The 13,221-nt window shown below is 40.5% G+C and overlaps 2 protein-coding genes across 6 annotated transcripts; one reads left to right on the top strand and one right to left on the bottom strand.

Moving 5' to 3' along the window:
- The first annotated feature begins 778 nt into the window (after positions 1 to 778).
- On the top strand, positions 779 to 2,765 carry LOC118368100 (retinol-binding protein 4-B). Its single transcript, XM_035751876.1, has 6 exons — positions 779 to 862; positions 1,126 to 1,232; positions 1,402 to 1,538; positions 1,774 to 1,880; positions 2,091 to 2,303; positions 2,469 to 2,765. Exons 1-6 carry the CDS (start codon positions 826 to 828, stop codon positions 2,486 to 2,488), a joined length of 621 nt encoding a protein of 206 aa, XP_035607769.1. The 5' UTR covers positions 779 to 825; the 3' UTR covers positions 2,489 to 2,765.
- Positions 2,766 to 2,912: 147 nt separating this feature from the next.
- On the bottom strand, positions 2,913 to 13,089 carry LOC118368074 (centrosomal protein of 55 kDa-like). 5 transcript variants are annotated; one of them, XM_035751831.2, is made up of 9 exons: positions 12,941 to 13,089; positions 12,172 to 12,380; positions 11,494 to 11,766; positions 8,809 to 8,862; positions 8,517 to 8,667; positions 7,166 to 7,458; positions 6,690 to 6,761; positions 4,634 to 4,765; positions 2,913 to 4,486 (listed from the first exon to the last, which is right to left on the bottom strand). In XM_035751831.2, exons 2-9 carry the CDS (start codon positions 12,355 to 12,357, stop codon positions 4,286 to 4,288), a joined length of 1,362 nt encoding a protein of 453 aa, XP_035607724.1. In that variant the 5' UTR covers positions 12,358 to 12,380; positions 12,941 to 13,089; the 3' UTR covers positions 2,913 to 4,285. The 5 variants fall into 5 exon arrangements, with proteins under 5 accessions (XP_035607724.1, XP_035607757.1, XP_035607739.1 ...); XM_035751864.2 differs by having other exon boundaries at positions 11,494 to 11,748; XM_035751846.2 differs by having other exon boundaries at positions 12,172 to 12,371; positions 12,941 to 13,071.
- Positions 13,090 to 13,221: the final 132 nt, after the last annotated feature.

Genomic DNA, 13,221 nt, shown 5'->3' with positions numbered 1-13,221 from the left:
CTGTTTGCGAAAAAGTTATTTTTGTTTATTTTTGACCATTACATTTCAGCCAATCACAGTAAGGTACTTAATTGTTACCCAAAAATGATTCGATGTTGAGATAAAAACGGTTGCATTGAACCTTTAAGAAAAGTCAAGTAATGACATCCCACTGGGCACAGAGGTCAGTTCAACAGCTAGTTTTGATTTACATTTGGTTGAGTTATCAAGTAACGTAAATTCAACATGAATATTCATAGTGAAATCAACAAGTGAAGTCATCATGCCATTGGATTTAGGTAAAAAGTTGGGTGAAAAAATACAAAATTCCCTTACATTGATTACTTTTTTCAAAACCAATCACTTTTCTACATTGATTCAACATCATCACATTGACATTTTTGTTGAAACGACATGGAAACAACATTGATTCGACCAGTTTTTGCCCAGTGGGATGAGACTAACCAGAAGTAACATATTGTAGTTGTTCCAGGGGGAAAAAGCGAGCTGAAACATTTCTTTCAAAGTCTGGATCTGGACGTTAACCTGGGGCTCGTACTGCTGAAGCTGAACCTTTCACGGTTAGTGATTGATAGTGAGTATGTCTAATGTATAGTATTCCAGATATGCTCTTGCCTTTACCCACAACAGATGTTTCATAAGGCAGCAAAAACACATTTTTGGGACAGGGGTCAAATGTGCAGAACACATCTGGACAAAATGGGAGTCTTGGTTGGAGTTACGTAATGTTTTCCCAATTGGTTAGGGGCCGTCTCACATCTGTTGTTGTTCTTACTCAACCCAGGCTGTGGCAGGACTCTACACTATAAAAACCTCTGTATGTAGATGAACAGCAGCTCTAAGGCACCTCAGACTTTACAAGGTATGAACTACATGGGAAGGGATAGTAGGGTTTTACATGTACTCTGCTTAGGGTTTTACATGTACTCTGCTTAGGGTTTTTCTGGCAGATGTTTTTTAATACTATCAATTACCTTTTTAACTCACTTTTCATATTTTTGATTAGTTTGCAACCTTTTTAGATTGAAGCTGTAATGGAGTGGTATATTGCCCGATGTACTGATTGTGATGTTGTGATATTTTCTCTTGTCTCTGGGCTCTGTCTTCCACGGATCCATCAACAAGGCAACATGCTGAGAATCTGTGTGGCCCTCTGTGTTCTGGCAACATGCTGGGCACAGGACTGTCAGGTTTCAAACATTCAGGTCATGCAGAACTTCGACAGAAGCAGGGTAAGAACAAAATTCACATTTCCAAAATGTAACTTTCCATAAAGTATCTCTGCTCTTGTCCAATCTGTTCTATCAGACTTGGAATGTTCAATGTAGAATGCAACTGGAGTTTCATTCATTGTATGTTATGCAGAGCAGAGATTGATAGAGCTCTCATTTCATCTTACAGTATACTGGTAGGTGGTATGCTGTGGCCAAGAAAGATCCTGTTGGTCTGTTCCTCCTGGACAATGTTGTTGCTCAGTTCTCAGTAGATGGAAGTGGCAAAATGACTGCAACTGCCCAGGGAAGAGTTATCATCCTTAAGTGAGTTCTGTTTACTTCCAAACGATCAAAATAGTTTCTCAAACCTTCTAAAATTCATCATGCATTCACTTCTACTGAACTTACTCATTTATCTTTGCTTCATTCTCCCCTTTTATTCCATTTATCCTCCCCTTTAAACTCTCCTTTTCCTCCCTTTATCCTCCACTTTTATTCCCTTTTCCCTCCCCTTTCCTCCCCCTATCCTCCCTTTAAACTCTCCTTTTCCTCCCTTTAGCAACTGGGAAATGTGTGCCAACATGTTCGGCACCTTCGAGGACACTCCAGACCCTGCCAAGTTCAAGATGAGATACTGGGGCGCTGCTGCATACCTCCAGTCTGGAAGTAAGAAAGACTACAGACTCAAAATACAAGACTAAAATCTCCTATTGTTGTACAGAATGTTCCATTGAGTTACACCACTACCTATTGAGGATAACTTGACTATTCTTCATTTGTACATGATAGCATGTCATTGATGAAGCTGCCTACTGTCCAAAGCCTGCTGTTAAACCAACCATTGCTATTATTCTGTCTCCTCTCTCCTCCACATAGACGATGACCACTGGGTCATTGACACTGACTACGACAACTATGCCATCCACTACTCCTGCAGAGAAGTTGACCTGGACGGCACCTGCCTGGATGGATACTCCTTCATCTTCTCCCGCCACCCTACCGGTCTGAGGCCTGAGGACCAGAAGATTGTCACCGACAAGAAAAAGGAGATCTGCTTCCTCGGCAAATACAGACGTGTTTCACACACTGGTAAGCGTCGTTATAAGTCAATTTAGTAATTAAAAGTAATACTTTACTTTTGTGCAAAAACCAATTGTGCAACTTCTGGTCTAATTAACTATTATGGAATCCAAATATCAATTATAAGCTCAGTATAAGCAGTATGTGTAAACGTGTTTTATTCCTCCATTGCAGGTTTCTGTGAAAGCAGCTGATCTGGAACTAGTCAGATGGATATCATGGGTGTAAAATTCCACATATCAGAATCAGGCTGTAAATATAAACCATGTTCCACAACAAAAACAAACCAACCGTCACTGGCCAGCCACTTCCAGCAGTTGGGGAACTTTGCCGTTACCAAAGACAGCCATCAACCAACCAAATGATTTGTATCCGAATGTATCAGGAAGGATATAGGATACTTTACTGATTGACATTGTATGATGTAGTCTTGAATTACTTTTTGAAATAAATAGAAACACAATGGTACTATTTCAGTGTTTATTTTGTGTTATTAGCATCAAGGGTTTCAAGTCATACTTTGTGCTCTGATGTCATCAGGTTGGTTTGCCATTCATACAACTGCATGGTCCCACATGGCTTCCATTCAACAGTGACAGAAAGACAATTACTCAAAGATTGTGTTGATAGCCATTGCACTATCATCTTTATTGCACATTTTTGTACAGTGTATAACAAAGTGCAAAGACAGCTTTTGGATACAGGCCAAAACAAAAATCTAATCAAATGAAAAACAAAGACACCCAATTATCTGAAAAAGGACAATAATCTATTTATCACCAAACTGGTTTCAAAATGTATAAATAAAATTAAAAAAGGCATCAAACTGAGAATTATTCATAACGCACTGCCTGGAACCAACCATATCAGTGTTCTGCAGCAGTAACCTTACAGCTAAGTCCTTGTTGTAACATTCCTTGAATAGACACATTAACCTCTTTTCCCCTACCCAAGAGAAGCCTCGCTAATCCTTGGCCTTAAATAGTTTAATGCAAGGACTTACTCATGCAATCTCATTCGAGCTGGTTTGCAAAGTAAGAACTGAGGCGGAAGTTGGCCTTACTCACTCACACATGTAACATTGCCCAGTGCAGCAATTTTTATCTCAATATCAAGTCTTTTCTGGGTAACAAGTAACTTACTGTGATAGTTGTCCATTAAAATGGTCAAAAATAAAGAAAAATGGCTTTTTAGTAAAAAACTATTCTCAAGCAAGAATTTTGTTAGGAATATCAGAGTGGTCTGAGTAGAGGACACTAAAGCGGTGCATTAGGATTGTGGCTTGGGGATCAATCCATTGGCTCCTGAGTGGCGCAGCGGTCTAAGACATCGCACCTCAGTGCTAGAGGCGTCACTACAGACCCTGGTTCGATTCCAGGCTGTATCACAACAGGCTGTGATTGGGAGTCCCATAGGGTGGCGCACAACTGTCCGGGTTAGGGTTTGGCCGGGGTAGGCTGTTATTGTAAATAAGAATTTGTTCTTCGCCGACTTGCCTAGTTAAATAAACTGGTCAAAATTGTTCGTACTTTTATACTTTTAATTGACTGCACTGGGCCTTTAAAACTGATGGAATACACCTTAGGAATGCAAACAATGCTTATAGAAAGACGAGGTACAACAGAAAAAATAAAGGACCTATGTGGTGAACACTTGTTTCATGTTCTAATCTTACATACGTTCTATGACAAAACCATCCACATAAGATTTTTTTTTAAATCACAAAAAAATATATAATAATAATTCAAAATCGTTTATTCTTGTCAATCAAAAATAGTCACTGATTTATTGGTAAACACACCTTCAGGATCTTACAGTAGATCATCAGTAGACACATAAATAAAATGGGAAAGAAACATCGTCATGTAAAAGAGCATAAACACAAACCAAATAGACTTCCTCTTATAAGATGATATAAATACAATATCTTATAGACAAAAGCAAGACTGAGAATGGCCAGATGTACTCCCTTGTTAATTCCCAGAGGCTGTTCAAGTGAAACAGTAGTCGAGGTGGGCCAGCAGTTCTCTGTGTTGACTGGTGGCGTATGGGGCTCTACACTTTGGACACTCCAGGAAACTCTCGTCCAGAAGGCTTTTGGAGGGCGAGGTGGGGATGGGATCCTCAATGGACAGCCTATCAAACTCCAGCTTGTTGTAAGAACTTGGCTCAGAGAAACGAGACTCGCTCTGCTGTTTACGAAATTGAAAATACATAGAAACCAATCAATTGTCCCACAGTTGCTTATCTGAAGATAGCAAAGGTATTCATGATGACAATTGAAAAGCAGAAAAGTCTAAAAGAATTTAAGTGTACTGCAACATTTTGCAATTGCTTACTTGATGGCTGGATTCCAGTCTCGTGATTTGGTCCCGAGCCTTGCGCAGCTCTTTCAGGACCTTGTGCAACTGATGCTGTAAACTGTGCCGATCGAGCTTCTCGTTCTCAAAGTCTTTGGCAGACAGCTGGATCTGGGGGGAATAGACAACAGCAAATCAAGAGAGCACTGCAGAGATCTTGGATGTTGTATTGCATAAGACATGTTATACAACAGACTATTTCACAATCTAGAGTCAGGAATGGTTTAGGTTGCCAATAGAAAATCTAATTGTATTCGTCACATGCACCGACTACTAATATTGGTACCCTTGGTAAATCATTTTTTATTTTTGTTTATTCTCTTGGTCTTTCAAAATATTAACAAAAATCGAACTTTTAATTTAAGTAAAACAAATTAAATAAATGTTTTAATTCTTAACTCAAAACAAATATTTTTTCTCAAATATATGTGTGCTACAATTATTGGCACTCCTTCCTTACCTTTGCCAACAGCTCAGAATCTTCTCCTATAATGTGTAATGACGTTAGAGAACACATGGCAAGGGACCCGAGACCATTCCTCCGTCCAGAATCTCTCCAGATTCCAAGGTCCATGCTTGTGGACTGTTCTTCAGCTCATCCCAAAGGTTTTCTATAGGGTTTAGGCCAGGGGACGGCCATGGCAAAACCTTGATTCTGTGGTCAGTGAACCATTTTTGTGTTGATGTTGAGGTGTGCTTTGGTTCATTGTCCTGCTGGAAGATCCAACCAAGGCCCAGTTTAAGCTTCCTAGCAGAGGCAGTCAGGTTTTGATTTAATATCTGCTGGTACTTAGAGTCCATGTTAACATGTATCCTAACAAGTTGTCCAGGGCCGTTGGAAGAAAAACAGGCCCACAACATCAAAGATCCACCACTATAGTTCACAGTGGGAATGAGGTACTTTTCTGCATGGATATATTTCTGTCTACGCCAAACCCACCTCTGGGGTTTGTTTCCAAAAAGCTCTATTTTGGTCTCACAGAACCCGGTCCCATTGAAAGTTCCAGTGACGTTTGGCAAACTGTAGGCGCTTGAGTTTGTTGTTTGATGACCGGGTTTGTTGTTTTTATGGCAACCCTCCCAAACAACTTGTGGTTACATATGAGGCGTCTGATCGTAGTTTTGTAGAGTTTCTGACCTAACTAACATCTGCAATTCTCCAGCTGTTTTTTTGGCCACTCTTACCATCCTCCTCACTGTGCGTGGGGTCAATATAGACACACGTCCTCTTCCAGGCCAATTGTTAACACCTCCAATTGCTTTAAACTTCTTAATTATTGCCCTGATAGTAGAAATGGGCATTTTCAACCGGTAAGCTATTTTCTTATAGCCATTTCCTGATTTGTGCAGCTCAACAACTTTTGTCGCACATCATTACTGTATTCTCGGGTCTTTCCCCATAGTGATGGATGACTATGGGAACTTGGCCTGTATGTCACCTCATATTTATACCCCAGTGAAACAGGAAGTCATGGCTTACCACTTAAGTATTCCTAATCACTCAGGTGAATTTAAATACATAAAATATGAATTGGAATATACTTCAGTCAGATTTTACTCATAAGAATTTATAGGGGTGCCAATAATTGTGGCAGACATGTTATGGAGAAAAATATTTATTTCACATGTATTTTTTTCAATAATTTTACTTCAATTAAAAGGTTAGATTTTTTGTGAATATTTTGAATGAAAGGCCAAGAGGAAAACAGCAAAGACATTTTTTTTTACAGCCCATTTTGCTCAAGTTTACCAATTTTGCCAATGTAAGTGGAGGGCACTGTAGACATTACCGTGAAATGCTTACTTACAAATTCCTTAACCAACAATGTGGTTCAAGAAAGAGTTAAGAAAATATTTACAAAATAAACTAAAGCGATTTAAAAAAATTAAAAGTAACACAAAAAAATAACAATAACGAGGCTATATACAGGGGGTGCCGGTACCGAGTCAATGTGCAGGGGTACAGGTCAGTCGAGGTAATTTGTACATGTTGGTAGGGGTAAAGTGATTATGCATGGATAAACGACCTACATACCTGCTGTTCCAGTACAGCAACTCTCCTCTGCTCCTCATTTTGATTTAACTGAGATTTCTGGAGTAGATTCACCTGAACAGAAAACAGTATTTTGTCTTAAAGGAAATTGGAGGTCCTATCAACATTCAGTATTACTGTGTCTTTTGAAAGAATAGTGGGAAAGTGTAGAGGGTGTGAAGAAGAACGAGGAGCATTAGGCGAGAAAGTGGCTGAGGCAGGGATCGAACCCCCTTCTCCAGCGGGTATATATGGTTCAGCACAGAACATTTTTATTTAATCCCCAACTACATTGAACTGTTGTTAGATCGGTATATATTCAACGAGACACAACCCGACTCATTTAAAAACCAACTTTTCCCCAGCAACTCATCCACAGGTCATGGTGGCAAATGACAATGTTTTATAAATGAACTCACCTGGTCAAACAAAGTTGCACAATAAACCACACAAAGTATCTCCCTGGTGTATAACAGTACCTGCAGCAGAAGCTCAGCAGACCTCTTCCTCTCGTCTTCCAACCTGGCGTCCATGCTGTCCCGCTCAGACCTCATCCTGTCAGCCAAGCACTTCCTCTCCTCGCTGACTCTGTGTCTCCTGCTGAGGCGCTCGGCCTGGAGCTGTTCTCGGGCCTCGGCCACCTCCCGGCAGCGCTCCTCGTACCTCCCCTGGGCCCGCGCAGCAGCCTCCTTCTGGGCCTCCACGTCCCGCTTGGCCTGCAGCAGAAGCTTGTCGTAGTACTCCTGCAGCTGGGGGGAAGACTTCTCAGGTGCTGGGGAAAATCAAGCAGGGTTACAATAAAATATGATCCTCTATGCAACACTTATGAATCGGGCACTAGAAAGTACCGTTTGTCAAGTATACTTTGCTTTACCACTTGTAATAGCTAATTATAACTCATTTGTAAACACTAATTATAAGCTTCAGTTAATTTCAGGAAATCAAATTAGCATAATACAAAATCCATCTGTTTAAACTGGAGATATCCAATTTTTTTTATTTTGACCATGAGCTACGACTCAATCCACCGCATCTGCCAATAGCCATTTTTGGCATCTGCAGTATAAGGTCTACGAGACCCACAAGCGTCACAGGCGTAGTCTGAAGTCAGTATCGCCGATCTGCCAACTTCTGTCAGTAGCATCCGAACGGTTCGAGCTACACACTAATATGACCCCTCTATGGAAAGGTGAGTCTCTCACAAACACGCACATTTGCTCTAGGACGCCCACAAGCCAAACCTGAAAGCAGCCTGGTACCACTTTAAAAATGAATGGAATTATATATATAGTTTAGTGCCAAAAATAAGGGGTTAAATCTGTTTAAACAAATACAAATAGTTTCCTGATCCATCTTATATCTCTTAATATAATACAGACACTTCAAAACAAACTTCCTTTAGATGTATTTATTTGTACTATCAGTTTTTCCATGTATGAATCTGGTATTCAATGCGTTTCCACAGGCTAATAGCAGTAAGGCCAAATGTTTCATCAAATATTTTTTATATATTTTTGGGGGGAGGGGGGAGACCTAAAGGGTCCAAAAATTCTAAATCAAAAAGCTAAACGGTCAGTGCTATGACTATCTTAAAACAATTCCATGTTCACTTAGTAGAACCACCCCAATTAAGAAATGCTGTATTCACAGACTGACAAGCGTTGGCCTAGAGGGTAATTATTTTAACCACATGGAACATTTTTTGTGTGTGAAATAAGCCTTTATAATGCGGAGAACATTGTGGGATCTGCCGATTTTTAACAGTGGATTTGCTCTTAACAGCAAACGAGTGCCAGATCCCACACTGGCTCAGAGGCCCCGTTTTTTTACCGGCTGAATCGCCTTCTTTGTGTTGTTGTTGGAGAGCTTGGTTGGCTTGATTTAGTTGCTGCTCCAACTCAAGGGTTCTGGCCAGGACTGCCTTGACATAGGCCTCTCGCTGCTGGTCATAAACCATCCACTGTTGGTTCTTCTCCAAAGCCTTACGGAACCCAGGAAAAAAGACACAGGGGTAAGGGTTAGGTTATACAGTTTTTCTTAGCACTCAACGCACTACGATTTTTGAGCAGACAAAGACGAAAACAAAATGGCAATTTTAATCTTGACAAGTTATTCAACTCACATCTCTCAGGTGATCCTGAACTACTGCAACCTCACCGGTGGGGACCCTGCCATTCTATCAAACAGTATAGAAACACGGGTATTAGAATATATCAAAACAATTGCAGAGGTGTACACAACAGAGACAATTACTTTCTACATGAAGACATGGTCTGTTGTATGTGGGTCTGTGGGAGAAGAGTCTTGGATGTTTTACTTAAAAAGTCTAATGGAGACGTTTTTAATCGGAATATCACATCATTTCTGGGTAACAATTAAGTACCTTACTGTGACCATTTGAATTTAAAACAAAAATAGCTTCTTAGCAAAGAGCCATTTCTAGGAATTTCTGGGACTAGTGGGAAAGGGAAAAGTAGATGTTATTGGCAGAGTAGTTTGGAACACTTTCATATTGGATTATTAAACTAATTTACTACCTGGTGACGTCACCAGGCAAGCCAAAACTCCATCCCACAAAAACAGTCTTTTCAAACAGCTCTTCCACTATAAAAGGGCATAATGATAATTTTCACTATTATTCCAAACTCAGTGTGTGGAAATATATATAGAAACACAAGGAAATCAAGATTAAAAAGGACATAATATAATCATTAAAAAGGGCAGTAAGCCTAGCTAAATGCAAAGCCGCCTCTAGTGAAGTACTGAATACAATAATATAATGCCTAGGGTGTCCTTTAACCAGCCAGTGGCCTAGCCACCTCTCGGCAGCAGCGGCCTAGTCAGCCTGGCTGGGATACATCCTCAATAACACCAAGGCCCAACTATCCCTGGAGGGGCTGCCTTCGTTCTGCAATCCCTGGAAAGCGACGCCAGGTCCATCTCATAATAATAATGATGTTAAAGTTGGCCCACAGGTTGACATCTGATTGCCTGGTAAGACCAGGAACATGATACCTATGACCTAAGGAGACGGTACGTCTCAAGGCTGCGCCGCTGTAAAACCCATTGGTCTGCTCAGGCCCTTAACTCCACCTCGAGAGGAGAGGGACTGGGATCAAAAGCTTGACAACCTTTTCCCAGATGGTCTGCCCATCCTGTATGACTGAACATGTGCGGTGGGGGTTTTGTTGTGGAGGGTAATGCCCCCGATGATGAGGGCCTGTTAGGAGGTGGATTGCCTTGAACATAGTCTCATGGTTATTTGAAAGTTACATATGGATTAGAGCACAGATAATACAAATAGTTCTCTATCCATGAATAAGACTAGTGGTAAACCATTTCCCCCATACCAGTGCTTTAAATTTAGGAAAAACTCATTTTATCAGAGGGAAGGGTCTGTCATACTTGTCTGGTAGAGTGGTCAAAGAGGTTAAACAATTAAATGCTTGTGAAACTCTGTAATCATAAAATGGCTAACTTGTCATTCTCACTCTTATAAATATGGCACTAAGAAGATTGGATAGATAAGAAATTGGGAAAATAAATGTAATATTTGAATCATGAAAGATGATAAATAGGAAATGCTGTCAGAGCCTATTCAACTGGTGGCTGCGGGCCAGATCCGGTCTTTTAATCAATTTAGACTGGCCCCTTGATCAATTCTGAACATTAGTAAAAAATATAAAAAATCTGGAGACAAAATTGTGATGTTTATTGCCAAAATGACAAGGCCTATCAGTATGGTTTTTAGCAGCTCCAAATAAATCTTCCTATGAATTTGACTTGTGTGAACAGTGTGCAATAAGCTAATATCACCCCATTCCTGAAAGCTAAGACTCTCAGGGACACGTACGTGCCTTCTGTTTCTCTCTATGAAGTCGTGCAGGAAATATTAGAAGGGAGTGGGGGGAAAAAAATGACTGGGGGAAATTCCCCCTAGCTTAGGCTACCCCCCCCTCCCCCTTAAATAGAGAATCAAATAGCTTGCTGGTCCATGTTATTACCATCAGTGTGTTAGGGCAGTAAAAAGAAAATCCTATTTTCAAAGGATTTTAAAAATGACCTAATTACTTTTAGCAACATTTAAGTGCTTTATAATGGTGTGTGCTGTTTTTGATAGTTCTCCGGAAGATTAATCGCATGTCAAAAATGTCTGGCGCCCCTGCAATTACCTTTTAAAAAGTGGCCCCCATAAGAATATTGTTGAGTAGCCCCTGTGGTGCGTTCAGATAGCTTCAACGTTTGCTATGTTGCGTGACGGTTTGTACTGAACACGCTTCCCCAAAACTGTGTGCACCATTTGTCAACAGCCTTTGAGGTAAATTTGCTTACGTTTGGTGCTGTGGCCTGATCAATATGGGTGTGACCATCTAAAAAGACAAAACCTATGCAGTACACCATACAGTAATCGCCCTGTGGGCCACCATAATCACAACGCTTTTCAACTGGTTGTTCAGAACAGTGCCCTTTCAGATGAATTCAATGTTGCACCCCGTTCTGTCGTACTGTACGCAACCCTGCACTAAAACCACCTGAGCTGAGAGTTAACAAGTATTATGTCAGAGGGGACATTCTGAGAGCAAAGGCTGCCATCTAGAGTTCAAAAATAATATTTCACCTTGAGATTTTGAATGTCCCAGCCTAACCACAACATTCATACAGGAAACTGTAATGTTAGAATATTGAGGGGCGTGAACCTTAAAGTGTCTTCCTGTCACACATACATTCTCTCCGTAACTGATCCTTGGTTAACACAATGGAACAAGTTCTAGGCCTCCTCAGCAGCCTGAAGATTCCGCTCACCAACCTGGAAATCAGGAAACTGTTCTTCCAGTTCCTGACACCTTGCAGACACTGCCACCAAGTTGTTCTTCAGATTCCCCGTCTCCTCCGAGAGGGACTGGAAGAGTTTCTCTCTGTGCTCTGCCTCTCTCCTCCCCTGGTCCAGCTGAGACTGGAGCGATGCCACCACCTCTCCCCCACTGGAACTCAGCTGTTGTCTCAGAGTCTCCACCTCCTTGTCCTTTGCCAGCAGCTGCTGATTGTTCCTCTCCCTTAACGTCTCCAGAGACAGAATTCTCTGCAATCAATTGCAACATTTTGGTAGTTTATTTCTCTTCTTAAATGAACATGATTCATCTTTATGTTATCACAACTCCATCAAGACAATTTCAAAAGCCAACGGTCTTCAAAGGAACACGCCCATGATGTTCTCAATGCTAAACCCACAGACTGCTACAAAGCCACATTGTGAAAGTGATTGGTGGTCACAAGTTTATGAACATAAAGTGCAAAGGTTGTTTTGGTTTGAAATGTTTCCTGTTTGTGGATGTAGGCTACCTCATCACTACGGTGTCAACCCCATTCCATTTGGACATTATAATAATCATTTGACTGGCAATACTAGATTAGCCTAAGCATCTCACAAGAGTCTATGTCTGCACAAGCAACTATGCTTTGTCATTTTGCTAGCTAGTTAACTTACCTCTAGCAAGTTGCTCTTGTCCAAGTCTGGTGGCCTCGCCGTTCGTTTTGATATTTCATCCATCATCTTCTTCAGGTGATTATTTTCCTTCCTGAGTCGGTCCATTTCCATGTCTGCTTGCTTTGAGCCACTGGTTTTAAAGCCTAACTTGTTGACAATGATATCCTTGGTGCTTTTTGATGCCATGTCTGGCGTGTTACCTAGAAAAACTAGTTTTACGTTTTTTTTTGTCAATGTATAACAATTCAAATCACTCACATCTCATTCAATTGCACATTTTCAATCAAAGCTAACTACATCTAGGTAGTAAATCTAATAGGAAATACTCAAGTTTGTTTATTTAATTAGGCATACATCCAATTAAATGTCGCACCTGCAGTGAGGCCTAGCTAACGTTATTTGTTTAAATTGGCAAGCAAAACACAAAACAAACTCAAGCCCAAAACAGAACATGCCTAACCGGAAAAAAAAACATTTCTCCAAAACGTTATAACTGAATTACATAAATATAACATAATCTTACCAACAAGATAGAGATCATCTGCTAGGTTGTTGGCTATATATTTTTCTTGAGTTGGTAGCTAATGCTAGCTCGCTAGCTAAGTTAAATACTGGTAGGTGCTGGTCTGCCTAACAACACAGCTATAGGTAGCCAGCAATCCGTCCTTATTTAGCTAGCTAAACTTTTGTTCGTTCAACCCAAACTATTTTCTATTGTTAATAAAACATGTATGGATGCATCTATAAATATTTAGAAAATATAACTCACAATGTATAACTCTGTTTCCGAAATAACAACCTAGGATGCTTGATTTATGAGAATGAAACGGACACTTTCTTGCTTCCAAGTTGAAAACAAGTTTGAATGCAGCGCGTCAAGCGTCATATCCGGGTGTCAGATGACGCGGGCACTCCTTTTTTAATCAACCACCACTAGATGGAGACATAGTACTGTTATTGCTCAGACCAATAACAGAGCACACAATAAACTTGCCATGGAACACAAATGAATAGATAAATATGAATGGAAAATACGATTAGCTAAGTCTA

This window comes from Oncorhynchus keta, chromosome 3 (assembly GCF_023373465.1).
Source record: "Oncorhynchus keta strain PuntledgeMale-10-30-2019 chromosome 3, Oket_V2, whole genome shotgun sequence".
In the NCBI taxonomy this organism is placed as follows: Eukaryota; Metazoa; Chordata; class Actinopteri; order Salmoniformes; family Salmonidae; genus Oncorhynchus; species Oncorhynchus keta.
The sequence above is the reverse complement of the archived record's forward strand: the minus strand, read 5'-3'. Positions and strand labels throughout refer to the sequence as shown.

Excerpts from the sequence above, each read along its gene's own strand:
- LOC118368074 (XM_035751831.2), bottom strand. The coding sequence starts at position 12,357 with ATGGCATCAAAAAGCACCAAGGATATCATTGTCAACAAGTTAGGCTTT. Across the intron at positions 11,767-12,171 it reads ACAAGAGCAACTTGCTAGAG|AGAATTCTGTCTCTGGAGAC; the intron begins GTAAGTTAACTA and ends AATTGATTGCAG. Across the intron at positions 8,863-11,493 it reads AACAGTTTCCTGATTTCCAG|AATGGCAGGGTCCCCACCGG; the intron begins GTTGGTGAGCGG and ends ACTGTTTGATAG.
- LOC118368100 (XM_035751876.1), top strand. The coding sequence starts at position 826 with ATGAACAGCAGCTCTAAGGCACCTCAGACTTTACAAG. Across the intron at positions 1,881-2,090 it reads TGCATACCTCCAGTCTGGAA|ACGATGACCACTGGGTCATT; the intron begins GTAAGAAAGACT and ends TCCTCCACATAG. Across the intron at positions 2,304-2,468 it reads CAGACGTGTTTCACACACTG|GTTTCTGTGAAAGCAGCTGA; the intron begins GTAAGCGTCGTT and ends CCTCCATTGCAG.